The 16,271-nt window shown below is 44.1% G+C and overlaps 3 protein-coding genes across 5 annotated transcripts in view; 2 read left to right on the top strand and 1 right to left on the bottom strand.

Annotated features, from left to right (window-relative positions):
- EFCAB1 (EF-hand calcium binding domain 1) overlaps positions 1-877 on the top strand; it is a 25,331-nt gene extending 24,454 nt beyond the window's left edge. The window contains exon 6 of the mRNA XM_034760438.1: positions 791-877. Coding sequence (XP_034616329.1) covers positions 791-841 — 51 coding nt within the window. The 3' untranslated portion in view covers positions 842-877. The remainder of the gene's footprint in view (positions 1-790) is intronic.
- A 354-nt stretch (positions 878-1,231) lies between these two features.
- RBM48 (RNA binding motif protein 48) lies at positions 1,232-12,572 on the bottom strand. The gene is made up of 5 exons (XM_034760437.1): positions 12,370-12,572; positions 7,400-7,590; positions 6,983-7,128; positions 3,777-4,345; positions 1,232-1,365 (listed from the first exon to the last, which is right to left on the bottom strand). Exons 1-5 carry the CDS (start codon positions 12,478-12,480, stop codon positions 1,279-1,281), a joined length of 1,104 nt encoding a protein of 367 aa, XP_034616328.1. The 5' UTR covers positions 12,481-12,572; the 3' UTR covers positions 1,232-1,278.
- Positions 12,573-12,723: 151 nt separating this feature from the next.
- The window catches only part of PEX1 (peroxisomal biogenesis factor 1), a 51,054-nt gene continuing 47,506 nt past the window's right edge, over positions 12,724-16,271 (top strand). The window contains exon 1 of one of the 3 annotated variants that reach the window (XM_034760435.1): positions 12,724-12,965. In XM_034760435.1, the coding sequence (XP_034616326.1) occupies positions 12,837-12,965 (129 nt within the window). In that variant the 5' untranslated portion in view covers positions 12,724-12,836. The remainder of the gene's footprint in view (positions 12,966-16,271) is intronic. The other 2 variants (XM_034760433.1, XM_034760434.1) reach the window with 2 other exon arrangements.

Raw genomic sequence — 16,271 nt, 5'->3', positions numbered from 1 at the left:
CAGAGCAGAGCAGAGTGGCAGCGTGCTCCCTGCTCTGCAGAGGAGGCAGAGAGAGGTAGGGACGGGCCTTGGGGAAGGGGGTGGAACAGGGCATATCCCTCCCAGCCCCCTGCCATGAGCCGCTCAGGGGAGGGGGCTGGGAGCACCTCCTCGTGCGGAGCACCCCAGCCCTCTGCCCTGCACCCCCCACACACCCTCCAGCCCTCTGCCCTGACCTCCCCCCAACACCCAGCCTTCTGCCCTGCACCCCCACACACCCTCCAGCCCTCTGCCCTGACCTCGAGTCGCCCCGCTCAGCCCGCTGCAGGCCTAGGTGAACAGAACCCCAGGCTGGAAGCGGGCTGAGCAGGCTGGCGGCGTAAGATCAGCATTTTAATTTAATTTTAAAGGAAGCTTCTTAAACATTTTGAAAACCTTGTTTACTTTACATACAACAATACTTTAGTTATATAATATAGACTTATAGAGAGAGACCTTCTAAAAAACGTTAACATGTATTATATATTATATATGTATCCTTTGGTTTCCCAAAGGAACCATCACTTTGAATGTTCTGACTTAAGTTCTCTTCCTTGAAGCCATTTACATTTAATTTCCATTATGGAAGTGCCAGATGGTATCCGAGAAATTGGAAAGATGTTTTCAAATGTTCAGTAATTTGTTTACTCTTAACAAGCCCCAATTAAGCACTATTATTTTCTGAATACCTTTCATCCTTTCTTAAACTAGTTTAACTAATTTTTTTTATTTTACAACTGTTTTGTCACGTTGTGTCTTCTTTCTTTTACAGAGCAGCATGGCATTTGAAATGCAGGCATTCCGAGAAACTGGTGATATGTAGCTCTGCAACTGGAAAACTGCTGCAAAGGACAGTTTCTCTGCATCAGTTTTCTTAAGACAGTAAAAACAGCAGCAAGTCAGAACTCTTACTTTAATACTACATCTCCGCATTCCTTAACTTCAGTATACTTGCTACTGAAGAAATGGGTAAGAGGATAACAAATGGCTTTTAAAGGAGTTGGAGTTAATATTTTATACCTCATGAAACACTATCTGTGTGTCTGGCTATTGAGATACAAGAATGCTACTAATTATAGACATTTGTTTAATGAAATGTCAAAAAATACAAGATTTATAATCATGAATGTTTATGCTACTGCTAGAAAATACATAATAATATACAGACAATTTAATATTTCTTTACCTTTGACATTAAAAAAAAAATTGAAATTACATCCTTTAAAGGCAGATGATCATCAAAGATGTTGCCAGGGGTATCTATATTCTTCTTCTCTGCTTTATTGGTGGCTTTGTTTGAGTATCTTCTGGCTTTTCCCCAGATGATTTTGGAACAGAAACTGCTACCTAGTTTAAAAAGGAAAAAGTCCAAAATCAGTAAATTGTAATTATTCCTGCTTCTGTTGCTTTTAGAATAAATGTCCCTATCTGTTTATGTAACTTCAATATTTGAATTTTAGGAGCAATGTACAGTATTTGTTCATTGCAATTGTATTACAAGCTTTACACCACACAAAGTTGTAAATGAATGTTACGCACAAAGACAAATTAAATAAAAAAATTAATTCTTAGAATGACAATATGAAATACTGAGAAAACAGTACAGCATCAACAAGCAAGTGACTCAGTGACAAACAACTTGCTGTATTTTAACAAATAATTGATTTTGAAGGTTTGGTAATGATAGAATGTTGCACACTTTCATTATGTGCATCAACAATAGAGGAATATCGAAGTATAGTTTAGCCACCTGCAACTAAAACTGTCAAATGGAAAAAGGAGGAAGTGCTTTGGAATAAAGTGGATTTTTGTCTTTTATTTTATTTTTTTTTTTTATTAAAGGTGATGTGTGATTCATTAAATTGATTTAGCAATTTAGTTGCAGTTGAGCCCCTTCAAATCTACATAGCTTTCTGTATTGAAGGTAGCAGACTGTTTCTTGATTGTCTTAATCTAAACCTACTAAATAGAATAGTATAATAGTAAAAGAAAAATGTTTACTATTGCACGTTACCTCATGTACAGTATTACAATTCTTATTAAAGGGCTACTGTACTATGCAAAGTGACTCTACACATGGCATTTGGAGGACCATATTTAATCTCTGACTCCGTAACATATTTGTTTAGTTTACAAATGCTTTTATTTAAATTCTACTGCCAGACCTGCATACAACCTGCAATCGAAGTGCAACAATATCAGTGTAAATTCTGAAACTAAAAATGTTTGTTCATTTTTAATCAAGAGCTGGCGTAGGGGGGAGGGACAGCTCAGTGGTTTGAGCATTGGCCTGCTAAACCCAGGGTTGCGAGTTCAATCCTTGAGGGGGCCACTTAGGGATCTGGGGCAAAATCAGTACTTGGTCCTGCTAGTGAAGGCAGGGGGCTAGACTCTATGACCTTTCGAGGTCCCTTCCAGTTCTAGGAGATAGGATATTTTTTTTTAATTTTTTTTATTTATTTATTTATTTATTACAGCTACAGATAGTATCCACTGAAGTAAATCAGTCCACTTGTGAACTGAAATGCTACTCTATGTGAGTACAGGTATCAGTATCTGTCCCTAAACAGCTGTTAGTAAACTGCATTTTGAAAGTTGTACATTCCAAGATTGAATGCTTTTTTGCATTTTGAAATCGGGAATCAAGTAGGTAGTTTGGAATAAAATGAACTCAAATATTTTGTCAAAACACTAGTTTGTTTCATGCCAGTCCCTTATAGTCTCCCCCAAAGAAATGTGGAAAAGCATCCATTAAAAGCTCTCATATCAGGCAAACTGATTTCCTAGGATGTTTCCTTTAGATCTCATTTAAATCATATTCATTGGAGGAAGACAGACTAAACTATCACTCCATTTATTTACTCATTAATTTAGAAATGGCAATTCTAACAATATTTTTGCTTAACTTCAGAGCCAGAGCTAGCTTAAGCTGTCCTACTTGTTCAACCCCTTTACTGTTCACAGAAAATGAAAATAATCCTGAACCCCTCATTGTAATATAGCAGTTCAAGTAAAATATTTCACCTGGGGCAGTATGCAACTTCAATGAAGAAAATATAAATAATTTTCAAATAATTAAAAGGCAAAGAAAAGGAAATTCTAGTAAGACAGTTCACAGCATCTGTATGCTTTTGTTTCATTCAAAATAAATGCAGACTAAATCAGACAGCAGAGATTTAAATGATGTCATGCAGTCTGCCATAAACAAAATTGTGTTAAATTCTTCAGAGTCTAAGTCCAACATTATGAAGACCTCTAAAATTCAAATATGTGGTCAGCTGCTTTAGATACCCCCACTGCAAGGAAGAGTGAGGTGTGTGGGGAAAATGAACAAATATGGAAAATGGAAAATGAACAGTATCTTGATGATACTTTTATTTCCAAAAATGACAGAGGCCTAAAAAACAAAACTGTATAACATGAAAATACTTCAACAGCATGAAGTTGGTGCAGTATCAAAATGAATCAAAGTATTATGATTAGAGGGTTAAAAAAAACACTTTGGTTTTAGGTGCTTTTTTGACATTTGGCCTGATCCTGAGAGGAGATGAGAACCTGTGACTGACTTCAATGGGCATTATGATTGCTCGCACTTCTCAGAATCAGGCCCCATTATTATCAAATTGCTGGAAAAATATTCAATATGTTGAGGTAAGTTACTGTATAGCCCCATAAATACATTTAAAACCAATTTTTAATGAATGATGAATATAAACACATTTGAAAATCAAAATTAGAAGGGTTTTTTGAGTGCATACCTTCGTAAGTTTATTTCGAATTAAACTTGCTGAAGTATTCAATGAATCATCATCCATGTCCACTTTTGGTATTTCTGGTAGCCGTGGACCAATAATGACTCCGGTACTATCTGAGTCTATTCCAATGAAGTCAATTTGATTGCCTTGGTCTCGCTTTCTCTTTCGCTCTTGCAGTTGAGTTGTGCGGGGCATAAATCTCCCAATTCCATTATCAGAAGAAACTTTTCTTTGCAGCACAAGAGAAACTGGTGTGTTAGTATATCCCCCCTGTTGTGCACTTTGAGTCAAAGGTTTACTTTGGCAAAAGGATTCAGAAGTTTCAGCACAGTTACTGACATATTGAGGGAATGCCAACACCCTCTGAAAGCGACCTCCTGAAGGACATGCTGTGTTTCTTGATGAAAATTCACAAGATGGCTGGTAAGGGTAAGGACAACATGCAGATGGATCCCAGTTACCAGTGTTTGCATCTGCTGCACTGAATCCTAAGGTTTCTGGTTGAAAGTCATGTTCTGAGTTCTTTGAAACAGATTTTTTAGGCTCCTGTATCTTCTTTACCACAAAATGAACTTTAACACAAAGAGGTAGTTGATTGTTATTATATAACTTCTCTAAATTATATATAACAAAGAAAAGCATTTATTTAGCATAGCTGAATTAAAGTGAAGCTGACCACTAGAGTCAAGTTCCAGTCTAATCTCAAGTTTCAGTTACTCATTTTTCAAAAGTTTCACCTTTCAAACTCTTTTCCAAGCATGGCTTCTGCTTGATTATTAATTACATTGGAAATATTGAGCAAAAACATTTCAGCAGTTTTTGCGAAAGAAGGAAAGCAAACAATTCTTCCAACTTTTTAAATAGTATGTGTTCATGTAATTAAAGACTGTATCATAATTAAGCTTGGCAGAATTCAATTTTTTATCATTTTGATAGATAATATTGGTTTATTTTTAAGCATTTTAAGATTCTCAATTTAAATTTTCACAACTGTGCAAAATTATGGATTTTAATCATATTTTGCAATTCTTATCCATTTAAATTTTCACAATTGCAGGAAATTATGGGGGGGGTCAGACAGTAATTATATAGTAACAGAGGTTGAGATTCAAAAAGTTAAAAGCTTTATAATCCTTACAAAACAAATTGTGAACGTCACATATAGAAATACACACCGTAAATATCCTTAAACTCTAATAAGGTCTCATGCAGCACTTACCTTACTTTGCCTATCTGTACATTTTGATTATCATCAATGGAAATATTTTGTGTGTGTATGGTGAACTCGGTTTTTACTGACATTTACCAATAAAAATATAATCCTTCCAAATCTAATCATAATACAGAGGCAGAAGGAGGGAGCAACCTTAACTTTGGCATTTCCTGATGCAGGTGCTTAACTGCAAAGTTAAAATTCTCTTTCCATTGTTTTTGATGGAGTATTAAATTAGTCCCATGAAGTTTAACATTTCACCTCTTAACATTAATTCACTTGCATTATCTTTCTGGCAATCCAGACTTCATTCCATTAAGTGCGAAAGTGTTGATTGCCACAACAATTGTAGTTCATGATTAAGGATACGATTTCGTCATGGCAGGAACGGATTCCATGACTTTACCTGACCCCCCTGACTTCTTCGGCTTCAGCTATCAGCAGCTGAAGTCAGGACTGGAGCCAGAGCTGGAGCCGGGACTGTGCGCCCCCGCCCTGCATGGCTGCAGCTGGCACTGGAGCCGGGGCTATGCTCCTCTTTCTCGCAGGTGGGCTGGAGCCAGGACTGTGACATTCCTCCCCATGTGGCTGGGCTGGAACCAGGACTTTATGCCCTCCCCCAACAGCTTCCGCTGGGGCTGGAGCTGTGCACACCCCCTGTGGCTACAGCCAGGGCTGTGCGCACCGTCCCTCAGCCATAGCTGCAGCCGGGGCCATGCGCTCCTGCCCCATGGCTGGGAATGCAGCCGGGGCCATGCACATGCCCTTCAGCAACTTTGGCCAGGGCTGGAGCGGTGCACACCACCTCATGGCTGCGGCTGTAGCTGGGACGCTGTGCAGCTGCAGCCAGCTCCGGAGCCTGTGCTGTACACCCTCACATGGCTGTGTCCCCCCATCCTCCCCACATGGTGGTGCGGCTCGGCCTGTCAGTCCCCCACCGTGGGACTCCAGCTGTCATTTCCTTCTCCCCGCCTCTGTTATTTTTAATAAAGTCACAGACAGGTCACGGGCTCCTCTGAACTTTTGTTTATTGCCCATGACCTGTCCGTGACTTTTACCAAAAATAAAAGTGACAAAATCTTAACCTTATTCATGATTATTAGTAAGTGTGACATCACTAGAGTTCAGAAAGCCAAGACAGTGTGTTCCTGACACCTATTCTATATAAACTATTTCCTCTTTCAATTATACTGCTGAAGTTCACTAGTGCAATTATCTTCCCCAATCAGAACCAAAGCATCTGAGCATACAGTGACAATATATGAAATACCTGGAGCCTAAACTCTCTATAAAATCTAGGGATGAGATTCTATGGTGTGCTTCTTGGAGATCTCACAGCTCGAAGGTGGAGGGACAGGAGGAGGGAAAGGGAATGCGACTGGTTAATGTGGCTTTAAGTCAGTTTTGTGCCCTTCCAATCTGGGCTGCTCGGGTGAGGCTATCTAAGTTACAGTAACTCCTGGGGCTGTCCTATGGGCTACAACACTGTCTGGAATCTCCACAGTGCTTCATGCTGCAGCCTCACCATTGACATATCCTACCCCCACTATGTCCATCACCAGTCCCTGCACTAGGGGAATTCTCTTCTTGGTGGATCCATGATTTTTAGGGCCTGTTTACACCACTCCAGCCCTTTTACCCTGCATAAAAGGGTCAGAATGGGGATAAGAATCTCACCCCATGTTTCTTAGCCGTGCTTATGTTTCTGATAAATGAGATCACACACAATGAAAACCAGGGAAACAGAAGCATTAAAACCTGTGCATTTCTTATTTCCCCCATTCACCATCTTTTGTGTGACTTTGATCATTTAGAATCCACTAAACATTGAGGTGCCTTTCCATTCTGCTCTTAAAATACTAAAGACAGATATGCATGTTTTGCAGCAAAGTAAAGATGAACAATTAACTATAAGAGTAGACATTTTTACTTTGCCAAAACATATCCACAACAAAAGTGATATTTTAAACTTTCAATAGGATGTCCAATTACAAACCTCTATTACTTGTTGCTTTTGCGATATATTTTCTCCTGTTTTGCAGCTTCTCCCTAGTCTCTTGGACTGTTTCAAATTCTGGAGCATAACACACATGAAGCAAACTACCAAAGAAACTCCGTTCATCCAGTTTTCTCTTGGCTATCCTAAACAAAAGGAAATTGTATTCAAATGTTATATTACTCCAGTGTTGTCACACTTCACACTTTAACATATTTGAGGATCACTGATATTCTCTTGATCTACGTTTGTAATAAATGTTTCACTTGAGACACAGTGAGGAGAACACACCACTCTTGTATGTACCAAATATATTTATGTTGGATGAATATATTACTTTAATCTCAAGAAATTTACCACTATTAAGACACCAAACATTCAAGAAATGGAAGGCAGACAGATTATCTATTGCAATACCTTGCACTCTGTAATTTTTGGAATTTGATAAGATAAACTTCTGTAAATTGTTCTGCTGGATACTCATCTAAAGCATTGTACTCTTCAATGGCACCATATAATGCAAATTGTTCCACTAATTCCTTCATAACACCCAAAGCAGGAACTCCCTGTATTAGCAAATAACGAGATTCCAAGTTGACAGTATACACCTGAAAGAAATAAACACATTTGAATAAATTCATACTTTTATCTTGCAATAAAAACATTAAATACCATATTCAAACAGTTCAAGTAATTTTCTTATATTATCTATTGGACCTAAAACCCTCTTAGAACTTTGAAAATTTTAAAACATCTACCCTTTTGATTTTGAGCTTGGAGTATTGTAGGACCGCAACAGGAATTTGTAAGAATTCCATGGCCAACAAGGACCTCCTCATCAGTGAGTGCGGATAGAACTCAATCATTCTGATCCAAAAGCAGGTGTCTACCATTTGTGTTGGGGCTTATTTCTGAGCAGGTCTGATCCAGTAAAGAGCGGGTCTGATCCAGTAAAGTGCAGTGCTATAGTCTAGCCAGTACATTGCAAATTCCTTGCAACAATGAACAGCTGATTTTCTGGACAATTATCATGTGGAACTGGCAAAGTAAAAGTATTCCTGTCACATCTTTCTTGATTAGAAACATGGTGAATTTACATGGGGAAAATAAAGGATCCCCAGGGGGAGAAACGACATGACTCTGTGCAGTGTCATACTAAGAGCAGACTGCTCTGCAAGTGCAGTGATCATGTAGCACATGTGCATTGGGGAAGCATTTGATACAAGATATTCAGAATAAAACAGGTTTTCCCCATTCAGGAAGTTATGCAGGATTAGAGATCATTCTGACTCTGTTGCATAATGAGGAATATATTCCATGAAAAGCTCCACATCTGCTCAATCCATATTTAAATCCGCTAAACTCATTACAGTTAAGGTCAAAATGCATTGTCAATGAGTCTTTCAAGAAGCTTTTTGAATGCATGACCCCCACATTGGTCTTCAGTACTCCTCTTTCTTTTGTTGATCATTGTGTTTTTACTTTCCTTCTCCCATACACCAGAGCAATGATTTTATATGTTATCCATGGGATGTCTTAGCTAGTAACTTCTACCATACAGGTTTATCTGCAGATTTTTGATAGCATCTTTCAGACATTCCCAAGTCACTTGGTCTTTATTTGCATTAGTGGTCCACAACACTTCTTTGCAGTGACTTTCCATCTCCTAAGTCCTCAGAGCTTCAAGGTATTTGACTTTGTGTAACTTTTTCAGTTTTATATTCTGTCTCCTCATTACCAATCTATGATCTGATCCACAATCTGTGCTTGGCATAACATTAATCTTCCTAATACAATTTCTATACCTATGGTTGATCATGATCAAATCAATTTTGGTTTTTATTCATCCCTCCTGGTGATTCTCATGTATGCTTTGTGCTTTCTTTTTGTTGAAAATGACTGCGGATAATGAGACCATGTCTCTCAAAATTCTCTGAATCTTTCTTCTCTGTCATTTCTTTCACTGGCACCAAATAATATCTGTGACATAAAAGTTGGCCTTTTTCCACTTCCATTTTTGCATTCTAGTCTCTGATAAGAATTACCATTATATCTTTCTTTCCACCACTGATTTCTTCAGTGTTTTCACAGAATTTTTCAACATCATCTTCAGAATCTGCAGTTTCTTGGGACATATATTTGAATAATCATTGGACATGCTTTTATTGCTATTAGCATTACAGGTTCAGATGACAGATTCACTTATTCAATCCTTTCAGCTATAGTTCTATCTACCATAATTCCCACTCCTTTCCCACTTCACAATCCACCTGCATTGATAACTCTGTATTCTTTGCTGCTCAGAAGACTTGTGACAAAGTCATCTCCACCTATACAGAACATCTCAATCCTATTGTAACATTTCACCTTTCCATTTGTCCGCATACATTGGGTGCTTTCTAGGTTGATTCAGTCCCCTTACATTCCTGTGGTCATCAGTTTCACATGTCTGGCCATGCAGGGCACCGGTTCACACTGAAGGCCAGTCAGACTGCATGGCAGTCGAGGAATGTTAAGTTGGGTGATTATGACAACTTTGGCACTAATACTCCACAAACGCCTCAAGAATCAAGTGCAGCCATTTTTTTCAGGTTGGAACCCTAGCCTCTAGCAAAAAGACAGTCCACAAGGGAGCAGGGATTGATAAGAAAATAAGTGAATAACAATATGGTTTCACACCTACAAATAGCACAATAATGAAGATCACATTAGAAAAATCAACTGAAATGGGGAAAACAGTATACTTGTGCTTAACTGACTTCCAAAAAGCATTTGACTGAATCTACCACTACATATTGCTCAATATATTAAGTGTAAGGACTAAGAGATATGAACTTTGAGTCATAAAATTATACTGGAATCAGAAGGCAATTATAATGGAAGATGAAAATGAAATGGATATCAAGAGAGGAGTGAGCCAAAGCTGTATAATGCCACCAATTTTATTCAACATTTATAGTGAGTGTTTGATTAATTAATTGACAAAATAGATATATTAAAAGCAGGGGCGGCTCTATGTTTTTTGCCGTCCCAAGCACGGCAGTTAGGCGGGCTTCAGTTAGGCATGCCTGCAGGCGGTCCACGGTCACGCGGATTAGGTGGCGTTTCTGCGGATGATCTGCCAGTCCCGCGGCTTCGGCGTACTTGCCACCGAATTGCCGCCAAAACCGCGGGACCGGCAGACCTCCCGCAGGCATGCCGCCGAAGGCTGCCTGACTGCTGCCCTCACATCGACTGCCAGGCCGCCCTCCGCGGCTTGCCGCCCCAGGCACGAGTTTGCTGCGCTGGTGCCTGGAGCTGCCCCTGTTAAAAGTAATGGAAAACGGGTTAATAACATTTGCTATGCAGATGACACGGTGTTGGTGGCTGATTTAGAACTAGGTCTGATGAAGTTAGTGGAAATTATGTATGAATATGGCAAAGAATATGATCCACATTCAACTCTAGATAAAACAAAAACTATGGTGCTATACAAGGATCCTGGGAAAACAAGCAAGATTCCAGTTAATTACAGTGCTGTACAGCAATTGAGAATGATTACTACTTAGGAAGCATCATTACTGGAAGATCTGATACTAAAGTCAACACCAGAATAGCAGGAGCAAAACAGACATTCTGGAAGAATAAACATCTCAGAAGAAAGGACATAAGTCTGAAGACTAAATTCCAAATCTTCAGAACTTACATTTGGTCTGTTAAATTACAGCTATGAAACATGGATATTCAAAGAATCAATAATAATGAAACTACAATCCGTCGAATTATGGTGTTATAGAAAAAAATCATGGATAGACCCCATAACCAACAAAGAAATACTGCAGATGATTGGAACTCAGCAAAATCTAATTAGAGATCTTATTAAAAGATTTGAGTAGCAGGGCATATTTTAAGAGCTTCAGTGGGTGATGCATGTTTACACGCACTGCAAGGTAAAGCTGATGACAGAAGAGCACAAGATAGAAAAAGAAGATCTTGGATGGACAGTATAATGTGATATGCGTGGATCAAAAGAACTATTCATCCACAAAGAGATTAGCAGAGGATCATACAGAATGGGCTACCATGACTGCAAGCCTCCAGTAATGGAGATGCCACATAAAAAGAGCCACATATATATTTCCAAAACTCAAAACAAAAAATACAATGAAAACTATTTTGCAACCCAGCAGCTTTCTTCAAATAGCCTTTAGTCAATCATATATATTCACTGAATATGATTTAATTACCTTTTATAACATGCTGACAAGAGCTACAGTTGGAATATTTAGGTCTCAAGCTTAACCAACTTTCAAAATCGTGTTTTATAATCCTGATACTACAAAAACAAGAATAACTTTACTCATATGAGTAGTCCCATTGAGTGAATAAAATTACATGCCTGTTTGCAGGATTGGACCCTGGATTTGTATGCATTGTATTCAACCTTTCAAGACAATGAAATGAATAAACCTTTCCATTTCTGTTCTCTACAATTTCATGACTTAACTGAATAGTAATGGGCTTTATCAGTGTGTAACAAAATATCTAAAATGAGGCCCAAAACAAAAATAGTACCAGTGGAATTTTCAAATAATGTGGGATTTCCTTCAATGTGAATAAAGTTTCCTATAGTTTCATGATTAAACATTCCTAATGTTAATGATTCACATTCACAATACCACCCAGTTTGTGTAAAAGGGGGGTAAACTGGTCTGAGCAAATTGATGTTTATTGTTATGAGAGATGCACACACGTTAATCAATCAAGTGGTTCCTAACCGTTCTGGGGGCAAGTGTTATATCAATTTTTATCAGACTGAACCCTCATCAATTTCTAGCCAATACCAGGTAGGTGAGTGTGTATGAGGGGATGATTTGTAATCCTGTAAATCCTGCATCATCCTACAGTGTGCCTCTTCTTCCTCCTCTTCTCCCCTCCCCCCGCGACAGACTGCGGCCTTTGGAGCGGACTGGCACCCACATCTCGCTAGGGAGCTAGGACTGAGCCCCGGGCTGTGGGGTGCCTCAGGGTGGCGTGGCATTGTCGGGGAGGGCTTTGTTCGGAACTGGGACAGGGAGTTATTAACACAGTTCCAGGCGCTGCCGCATTCGGACCGGGGGTGACGCTACACCAGTGAGGACGGGGCGGCGGCAAGGGCAGCCCGTAACCTGCTGCGCGCCAGGGGTTCCTGGGCTGCGCCCCGGCGACGGGGGAGCGGCAGGCCGGGCTGTGTTCCGTACCCGGGGGCGGGTGAGGGTATTTGAGGCAAGACACCCAGAGGCTCCACCAGACCTAACCCCCATGGCGCGGGTCCCGGCTGAGCGGAACCAGGCGACTGGTCCCCGTCTAACCAGTACCCACCACACACAACCTGCTGGCAGCAGCCACCCAGAGCCGCCCACTCCCACCTTCACTGCACGGGGCCTGCGCCCCTCTCGGTACTTGGCGCGCGAGTCGCACACGTCCTGCTGCGCGTGATGTTTACAGACACCGCCGACTCCATCGCCAGGCGCCGCCATCTTCCCACCTTCCCCCGCGCGCCACAGCCAGGCAGCACCAGCAGCTCCCCGAGAAAACAGCCAATCACAGAAACGGGGAGCGTTTACCGGGCTCTTATTGGCTCCGGGCGGGGAAGTACAAGAGAGATTTAGACGGGCCAGACAGCACCAACAGAATCCCTCGAGAGAATAGCCAATCAGAGAAAGCGGGTGAGCGTGGTACGCACTCTCATTGGCCTGTGATGGGCCATACCAATGCCGCTGGAGGGTGGGGGGCAAAGTACTGAGGGCTCGTGCTTCCTTCCTTCTTTCTACCTGGGCGCGGAGCGGCTGCTCGATGCTGCCGGGGCGCGCCGGGGTTGGGTGCTGCGGGCATTATGTGGGGCAGCGGCTACCCCGGCGGAGGGGGCGCGGGAGGCGCTGCTGTGACTGTCGCCTTCAGCGGCGCCCGGGACTGCTTCCTGCACCTGCCTCCTGCGCTGGCCTCCCACCTTCGCCTGCAGCAGGTACCGGGGGTGGGGCCCCTCGGAGCGGCTCATAGCAGAGTCCCGTCCTCTCTCCCCACCAGCACCTATCGCTGGGGTGACAGCGAGGCGCCCTCCTCCACCCTTCACGGCTTCACCCCTCCCAGCCGGCCTCCCCCTCATCGCTACTGTGACAGCGGCACTACCCGCCGCCAGTTCGTTAGACACCCCCTCTCCCTGCCAGCATCCCACTGCCATGGCGACACTGAGCCCCCCAATGCTACTGACACCCCCGACACCCACCCTCACCATGATGCTCCCCCTCCATGCCAGCGATGCCCCCACTGCCAGTGATGCCCCCAACACTAGCACCTCCTCATGATGCCCCCTAAGGCCAGTGACACCACCAGCACCAGCACCACCACGATGCCCCCTCATGCCAGTGATGACCCCAATGCCTGCACCCCCCACAACACTTCCACTCCATACCAGTGACACCCCCCAATGCCAGCAATGCCCTCTAATGCTAACATCGCCTCCCAATGCCAGTAATGCCCCACTGTCAGCATCTCCTCACTACATGCCCCCAATGCCAGTGATGCCCTACTAATGCCAGCACCTCCTCACAATGTGCCCCCGATGCCAGCATGCCCTATGTACTCACAATGCCCCAGAGCCGGTGACATCCCCAGTTCCAGTGATGCCCTCTAAATCCAGTGCTTGATGCCAGCAATGCCCCGATGCCAGCTCCTCCTCACTGTGTCCTGCAATGCCAGCAATGTCCCCCAATGCCAGCGCTTCCTCACACTGCCCCTCCGATGCCAGCAACTCCTCAAGATGCCCCCCCCGGTAGCGACTTCTCCATGCTAGCGCCGCTTCACACGGCCCCTTATGCCAGCAACAATCTCCAATACCAGCACCACCTCACAACACCCCTTTAACACCAGTAACACCACAGATACCTCCCTCAATGCCAATGACACCACCCGATGCCAGCACTGCCCACGATGCCCCCTTGATGGTGGCGATGACCCCTGATGCCAGCATTTCCTCATGATGACCCCTGATGCCAGCAATGACACCCTGATGCCAACACCTCCTCACGACATCCCTCAGTGCCAGTGATGCCTCCCCGATGCCAGCAGCTCCTCACAATGCTCCCCTTCCTTGCCAGCAATGCCCCCTGGTGCCAGCACCTTCTGACATTCCTAATGCCAGCAACACCCCCCTATATCAGCACCTTCTTACAATACCCCCTGACACTGGTGCTTCCTTACAAGGAGCCCCTCAGCACTAGCAACGCCTCTGACACCAGCATCACAACACTTCCTGATGCCCCTGACTCCAGCATCGCCTCACAACACCCCACTCAACGCCACCATTGTCCCCCTCAATGCCAGTGCCCTCTCACAATGTCCCTCTTGATGTAAGCAACACCCCCATGCCAGCACCCCATCATGATGACCCCTCAAATCCAAATTTCCCGTCCTGATGCCCTACCTCTAGGTGAGCACCCCCTTGCAATGCACCCCTCAGTGCCAGCGATACTCCCTCTCCAGTGCCCCCTCAATATCCGCAACACACCCTGATGCCAGTATCCCCTCATGACGCCCTCTCTCAATGCCAGCAATGCCCCCTCGAGACAAGTACTTCCTTGTGACAGGCCCTTGTGATGCCAGTGACCCCTCGCACCAGTCCTCCTTGACACCAGCAATGCGCCCCACATCACCAGTGCCCCTCACAATGCCCTGTTCAGTACCAACAATGCTAGCTGCACTGCCCTTCATGCCTCCGAGGCCCCTCTTCAACACCAGTGCCCTCTCACAATGCCCTTCTTGACTCCAGCAGCACCCCCTTGATGCCAGTGATACCCCTTCGCGTCACTCCACACCACCAGCGATAGCCCCTATTGTTGTCAGTGCCCTCTCACAATGCCCCCCCTGTTGCCACCAGAGCCCCTCACCACTAGTATCCCCTTGTAGTGGCGAGGTGCTCCAAGCCTGTAATATTCTAGGTTGACATGACAATGTCTTGTTGGGCAGAGCACAATGTGAAGACCATGAAGCTGTGTTATGTGTGAGCCGTGCTTAGACCATGGTAATCCCAGAGAATTCAGGACAGGGTCCATGTTTGGACTAGGGTCCCTTTGGCCAGTTGGCAGAATCCCCCATCCATCTGGAGTCTAGTGTGCTCTCTGTTATCACAGCCAAAAATCAAACCAGGACTCTTGTGGTCCACAGGTTGCTGGAATCACTATTGGGTAGAATTGCTACCAGCCACTCTGAAATTTACAAGGACTTAGAGAGGACTTTGGGCATCCCGGATGTTAAGACCAGGAATATAGGAATGTATACTAGATCAGAGCCCTGGGACATCTAATTCAGTATCCTGGGTGACAGTGATAAATAGTTGATGCTTCAGAGAAAGGTACAAGAAACATAGTAGCTGACAATATAAAATAACTTTCTGTCAAGTTGCCTTTACCTCTTGTTGACTTGTCCAGTGAAACAAAATAAATGCAGCATCATAACATGTTTTTGACACGATACAACCCTCCACTTGTCCCCTTCCCCAAAAAATTGTAGCCTGGAATGTCATCCCTGATTCCTAATGCCACACAATCTGCCTGTACTCCTCCAAATCCCTCCTAATATCCCACATCTTTACATTTTCCTCACTCCAACAATTGCTTGATAGAGCAGTAGGGCTGGGGGAGTGCAGGCAGGAGCCAGCGGTGGCTGGCTATGTGTCACCTCTGCTGCCCACCCATTAGCCCTTTACGTGCTTCCCCTCTTGCTGTCCTCTCCTTGCTTTGCCCCTTCACTCCCCCAGCCCTACTGCTCCTCCATATCCCCCCCCCCCCCCCGTGGGGCACTCCCAGCACTGTGCAGAGAACCAGCCCCTGGTTGGAGTGCTCAGCTCACCAACAGCCTGGCCAGCAGGCTCCTTCCTTCCCCCACTACCTCTGGCTGGGCAGGCACCCCAGGAAAACCCAAGACCCTCTGGCCCGGAGTGCTGGCCAGGGGGAGCCGATCCCTACATGTGCCAAAGCCCCGCACAGTGTTGGCACGGGAAAGCCTCTCAGCTAAGTTCTGGAGTGGTGAAAGGAAGCGATTTCTAGCCTGTTTATGTCTCGACCCTGCAGGTTGCACAGTATCCCCCAGGGCAGGGGCTTAGCACCCTCTTCGCCCACCCCTCCCTCTGGGTCCTGCCCTCAGGGAGCACGGGACTGCTCCATCCCCTAGGCACCCTCCTCTGCTGAGCCACTTCTCTGACTGGGTTCGCTGACGCCCCTGCAGTCAGGTTCCCTGGGCTCTGGTGCACAATGCATCCTTAGGGCTTAACCAC

Source organism: Trachemys scripta, chromosome 2, assembly GCF_013100865.1.
Source record: "Trachemys scripta elegans isolate TJP31775 chromosome 2, CAS_Tse_1.0, whole genome shotgun sequence".
Taxonomy (NCBI): Eukaryota; Metazoa; Chordata; order Testudines; family Emydidae; genus Trachemys; species Trachemys scripta.
This window is presented reverse-complemented; position numbering and strand designations above follow the sequence as displayed.